The 6003-nt window shown below is 49.4% G+C and overlaps 1 protein-coding gene across 1 annotated transcript in view; it reads left to right on the top strand.

Annotated features, from left to right (window-relative positions):
• Positions 1–5802, top strand: part of LOC120024738 (dual specificity mitogen-activated protein kinase kinase 5-like) — a gene marked incomplete at its 3' end in the record, with an annotated part of 128529 nt that extends 122727 nt beyond the window's left edge. The window contains exon 15 of the mRNA XM_038969017.1: positions 5556–5802. Within this exon, the coding sequence (XP_038824945.1) occupies positions 5556–5802 (247 nt within the window). The remainder of the gene's footprint in view (positions 1–5555) is intronic.
• Between the last annotated feature and the right edge of the window lie 201 nt (positions 5803–6003).

Here is a 6003-nt window from a genome sequence, read left to right as displayed (position 1 = left end):
TTCCTGTAATTAGTCTGCTGCCTGTCCTGGTCCCTGTAATTAGTCTGCTGCCTGTCCTGGTCTCTGTAATGAGTCTGCTGCCTGTCCTGGTCCCTGTAATTAGTCTGCTGCCTGTCCTAGTCTCTGTAATGAGTCTGCTGCCTGTCATAGTCCCTGTAATTAGTCTGCTGCCTGTCCTGGTCTCTGTAATTAGTCTGCTGCCTGTCCTGGTCCCTGTAATTAGTCTGCTGCCTGTCCTGGTCCCTGTAATTAGTCTGCTGCCTGTCCTGGTCCCTGTAATGAGTATGCTGCCTGTCCTAGTCCCTGTAATTAGTCTGCTGCCTGTCCTGGTCTCTAATGAGTCTGCTGCCTGTCCTAGTCTCTGTAATTAGTCTGCTGCCTGTCCTAGTCCCTGTAATTAGTCTGCTGCCTGTCCTGGCCTCTGTAATTAGTCTGCTGCCTGTCATGGTCCTTGTAATTAGTCTGCTGCCTGTCCTGGCCTCTGTAATTAGTCTGCTGCCTGTCCTGGTCCCTGTAATTAGTCTGCTGCCTGTCCTGGTCTCTGTAATTAGTCTGCTGCATGTCCTGGCTTCTGTAATTAGTCTGCTGCCTGTACTGGTCCCTGTAATTAGTCTGCTGCCTGTCCTGGTCCCTGTAGTTAGTCTGCTGCCTGTCCTGGTCCCTGTAATTAGTCTGCTGCCTGTCCTGGTTCCTGTAATTAGTCTGCTGCCTGTCCTGGTCCCTGTAATTAGTCTGCTGCCTGTCCTGGTCTCTGTAATTAGTCTGCTGCCTGTCCTGGTCTCTGTAATGAGTCTGCTGCCTGTCCTGGTCTCTGTAATTAGTCTGCTGCCTGTCCTAGTCTCTGTAATTAGTCTGCTGCCTGTCCTAGTCCCTGTAATTAGTCTGCTGCCTGTCCTGGCCTCTGTAATTAGTCTGCTGCCTGTCCTGGTCCCTGTAATTAGTCTGCTGCCTGTCCTGGTCCCTGTAATTAGTCTGCTGCCTGTCCTGGTCCCTGTAATTAGTCTGCTGCCTGTCCTGGTTCCTGTAATTAGTCTGCTGCCTGTCCTGGTCCCTGTAATTAGTCTGCTGCCTGTCGTGGTCCCTGTAATTAGTCTGCTGCCTGTCCTGGTCCCTGTAATTAGTCTGCTGCCTGTCCTGGTCCCTGTAATTAGTCTGCTGCCTGTCCTGGTCCCTGTAATTAGTCTGCTGCTTGTCCTGGTCCCTGTAATTAGTCTGCTGCCTGTCCTGGTCCCAGTAATGAGTCTGCTGCCTGTCCTGGCCTCTGTAATTAGTCTGCTGCCTGTCCTGGTTCCTGTAATTAGTCTGCTGCCTGTCCTGGTCCCTGTAATTAGTCTGCTGCCTGTCCTGGTTCCTGTAATTAGTCTGCTGCCTGTCCTGGTCCCTGTAATTAGTCTGCTGCCTGTCGTGGTCCCTGTAATGAGTCTGCTGCCTGTCCTGGTCCCTGTAATTAGTCTGCTGCCTGTCCTAGTCTCTGTAATGAGTCTGCTGCCTGTCCTAGTCCCTGTAATTAGTCTGCTGCCTGTCCTGGTCTCTGTAATTAGTCTGCTGCCTGTCCTGGTCCCTGTAATTAGTCTGCTGCCTGTCCTGGTCCCTGTAATTAGTCTGCTGCCTGTCCTGGTCCCTGTAATGAGTATGCTGCCTGTCCTAGTCCCTGTAATTAGTCTGCTGCCTGTCCTGGTCTCGAATGAGTCTGCTGCCTGTCCTGGTCTCTATAATTAGTCTGCTGCCTGTCCTAGTCTCTGTAATTAGTCTGCTGCCTGTCCTAGTCCCTGTAATTAGTCTGCTGCCTGTCCTGGCCTCTGTAATTAGTCTGCTGCCTGTCATGGTCCTTGTAATTAGTCTGCTGCCTGTCCTGGTCCCTGTAATTAGTCTGCTGCCTGTCCTGGTTCCTGTAATTAGTCTGCTGCCTGTCCTGGTCCCTGTAATTAGTCTGCTGCCTGTCGTGGTCCCTGTAATTAGTCTGCTGCCTGTCCTGGTCCCTGTAATTAGTCTGCTGCCTGTCCTGGTTCCTGTAATTAGTCTGCTGCCTGTCCTGGTCCCTGTAATTAGTCTGCTGCCTGTCCTGGTTCCTGTAATTAGTCTGCTGCCTGTCATGGTCCCTGTAATTAGTCTGCTGCCTGTCATGGTCCCTGTAATTAGTCTGTTGAGTTCAGCTCTTCTCTCTTCTTCTTCTCTGTTGAATAATAGAAGTGGTGTGATGATAAAAACTTTTACAGAGGTGGGAGGTAACGAGAGAGAGAGAGACAGAGAGAGAGAGAGACAGAGAGAGAGAGAGAGAGAGAGAAGAGAGAGAGACAGAGAGAGAGAGAGAGAGAGAGAGAGAGAGAGAGAGAGAGAGAGAGAGAGAGAGGTAGTCACTGGCAGAGCATGACGCAATATGTGTGTGGGTGTGTGTGAGAGAGAGAGAGAGAAAGACAGAGAGAGCGATAGAGAAAAGAGGGAGAGACGGACGCAAGAGAGAGACAAGGTAATTTATGGTCCTGTCTCGTCTCTGTCCCCCACTCCGCTCAATATCAATGAAACATTTAACACTAGCAGTAGACTCCCCCTTGACACTCGCTTGCTGGGAAATAAAGTTGTTCAACTTTACAAGTCTCTCAGACTGTCTTTGTCTGGTTCAACAGCCGCTTCCAGGGTCTCCTCTGATCTTCAGTTGAGTCGCATTCCAAATGGCACCCTGTTCCCTTTATAGTGCACTACTTTTGACCAGAGCCCTATGGGTAGTAGTGCACTACTTTTGACCAGAGCCCTATGGGTAGTAGTGCACTACTTTTGACCAGAGCCCTATGGGTAGTAGTGCACTACTTTTGACCAGAGCCCTATGGGTAGTAGTGCACTACTTTTGACCAGAGCCCTATGGGTAGTAGTGCACTACTTTTGACCAGAGCCCTATGGGTAGTAGTGCACTACTTTTGACCAGAGCCCTATGGGTAGTAGTGCACTACTTTTGACCAGAGCCCTATGGGTAGTAGTGCACTACTTTTGACCAGAGCCCTATGGGTAGTAGTGCACTACTTTTGACCAGAGCCCTATGGGTAGTAGTGCACTACTTTTGACCAGAGCCCTATGGGTAGTAGTGCACTACTTTTGACCAGAGCCCTATGGGTAGTAGTGCACTACTTTTGACCAGAGCCCTATGGGTAGTAGTGCACTACTTTTGACCAGAGCCCTATGGGTAGTAGTGCACTACTTTTGACCAGAGCCCTATGGGTAGTAGTGCACTACTTTTGACCAGAGCCCTATGGGTAGTAGTGCACTACTTTTGACCAGAGCCCTATGGGTAGTAGTGCACTACTTTTGACCAGAGCCCTATGGGTAGTAGTGCACTACTTTTGACCAGAGCCCTATGGGTAGTAGTGCACTACTTTTGACCAGAGCCCTATGGGTAGTAGTGCACTACTTTTGACCAGAGCCCTATGGGTAGTAGTGCACTACTTTTGACCAGAGCCCTATGGGTAGTAGTGCACTACTTTTGACCAGAGCCCTATGGGTAGTAGTGCACTACTTTTGACCAGAGCCCTATGGGTAGTAGTGCACTACTTTTGACCAGAGCCCTATGGGTAGTAGTGCACTACTTTTGACCAGAGCCCTATGGGTAGTAGTGCACTACTTTTGACCAGAGCCCTATGGGTAGTAGTGCACTACTTTTGACCAGAGCCCTATGGGTAGTAGTGCACTACTTTTGACCAGAGCCCTATGGGTAGTAGTGCACTACTTTTGACCAGAGCCCTATGGGTAGTAGTGCACTACTTTTGACCAGAGCCCTATGGGTAGTAGTGCACTACTTTTGACCAGAGCCCTATGGGTAGTAGTGCACTACTTTTGACCAGAGCCCTATGGGTAGTAGTGCACTACTTTTGACCAGAGCCCTATGGGTAGTAGTGCACTACTTTTGACCAGAGCCCTATGGGTAGTAGTGCACTACTTTTGACCAGAGCCCTATGGGTAGTAGTGCACTACTTTTGACCAGAGCCCTATGGGTAGTAGTGCACTACTTTTGACCAGAGCCCTATGGGTAGTAGTGCACTACTTTTGACCAGAGCCCTATGGGTAGTAGTGCACTACTTTTGACCAGAGCCCTATGGGTAGTAGTGCACTACTTTTGACCAGAGCCCTATGGGTAGTAGTGCACTACTTTTGACCAGAGCCCTATGGGTAGTAGTGCACTACTTTTGACCAGAGCCCTATGGGTAGTAGTGCACTACTTTTGACCAGAGCCCTATGGGTAGTAGTGCACTACTTTTGACCAGAGCCCTATGGGTAGTAGTGCACTACTTTTGACCAGAGCCCTATGGGTAGTAGTGCACTACTTTTGACCAGAGCCCTATGGGTAGTAGTGCACTACTTTTGACCAGAGCCCTATGGGTAGTAGTGCACTACTTTTGACCAGAGCCCTATGGGTAGTAGTGCACTACTTTTGACCAGAGCCCTATGGGTAGTAGTGCACTACTTTTGACCAGAGCCCTATGGGTAGTAGTGCACTACTTTTGACCAGAGCCCTATGGGTAGTAGTGCACTACTTTTGACCAGAGCCCTATGGGTAGTAGTGCACTACTTTTGACCAGAGCCCTATGGGTAGTAGTGCACTACTTTTGACCAGAGCCCTATGGGTAGTAGTGCACTACTTTTGACCAGAGCCCTATGGGTAGTAGTGCACTACTTTTGACCAGAGCCCTATGGGTAGTAGTGCACTACTTTTCACCAGAGCCCTATGGCTAGTAGTGCACTACTTTTGACCAGAGCCCTATGGGTAGTAGTGCACTACTTTTGACCAGAGCCCTATGGGTAGTAGTGCACTACTTTTGACCAGAGCCCTATGGGTAGTAGTGCACTACTTTTGACCAGAGCCCTATGGGTAGTAGTGCACTACTTTTGACCAGAGCCCTATGGGTAGTAGTGCACTACTTTTGACCAGAGCCCTATGGGTAGTAGTGCACTACTTTTGACCAGAGCCCTATGGGTAGTAGTGCACTAAATAGGAAATAGGGTGCCATTTGGGAAGCAGGAATCAGTTTCTTCAGTTGGTTTCTTTGCCAGCAGGACTCAAATGTAGGTCTGCGTTTGGGGTCGCTACAGTCAGGTTGTGTTTGTGCTGAACGCTGGCGCTCCAGCATCGATTAAGAACGATTGAGGAAGAAACCAGGCCCCAATGTGGTGACATCACACTACACTTTAAAGTCAATTTCCAGGATGTTTGTGGATATAGTTTCTCTGGCCAAAACTCAGCTGATGTTAATTTAATCTGACTTGGTCCAAATATGATGGAATTTGAAGGAGAAATCCAAATCCAGACTATTTGACTTAACACGGCCTTTAACATAGCAGAAGTGTGTGTGTGTTCTCTCTGTCTGTTCCAGGGTGCTGTCTGAATATTAGAGTAAATTAGTATCTTTAGAAACAGAGAAACATCACAGAGAAGCTTAGCTGGCCAGTCAGCATGGATGGAGAGATGTCATGTTTGATGTTTTGTGTACCCCTCTCTCTCTGTCTGTCTCTACTCTCTCTCTCTCCAGGTTGCCATGTTTAATGTTTTGTGTTCCTCTCTCTCTCTCCAGGTTGTCAAGCTGAATTCTGGGGCCCCCACTGCACTAACCGGTGCCAGTGTCAGAACCGGGCCCAGTGTAACCCCATCACGGGGGCGTGTGTGTGTACGGACGGGTACCAGGGCTGGCGCTGTGAGGAGCTGTGCGAGGCGGGGCTCTACGGGAAGGGATGCCAGCTAGAGTGCCAGTGTCTCAACGGTGCCACCTGCCATCACGAGACCGGAGAGTGCCTCTGTGCACCGGGATACACCGGGGCTATGTGAGTGTCTTCAGTCACCTCATCAGTCTATGACCCTATGACTATCATGACACCTACTGTTTCCTGGTTATGGTGTAGGGGTTTGTTCTCAGGGGCTCCAGGTAATGTAGGAGATTGTTTTAAGTTGATGGGATGACTCATCTGTTTACCGGGGCATTTTGAGTGTCTGTTTCCCTTACTGTCAACTGGTTATCTTATCTA

Source organism: Salvelinus namaycush, chromosome 30 (genome assembly GCF_016432855.1).
Source record: "Salvelinus namaycush isolate Seneca chromosome 30, SaNama_1.0, whole genome shotgun sequence".
Lineage (NCBI taxonomy): Eukaryota > Metazoa > Chordata > Actinopteri > Salmoniformes > Salmonidae > Salvelinus > Salvelinus namaycush.
This window is presented reverse-complemented; position numbering and strand designations above follow the sequence as displayed.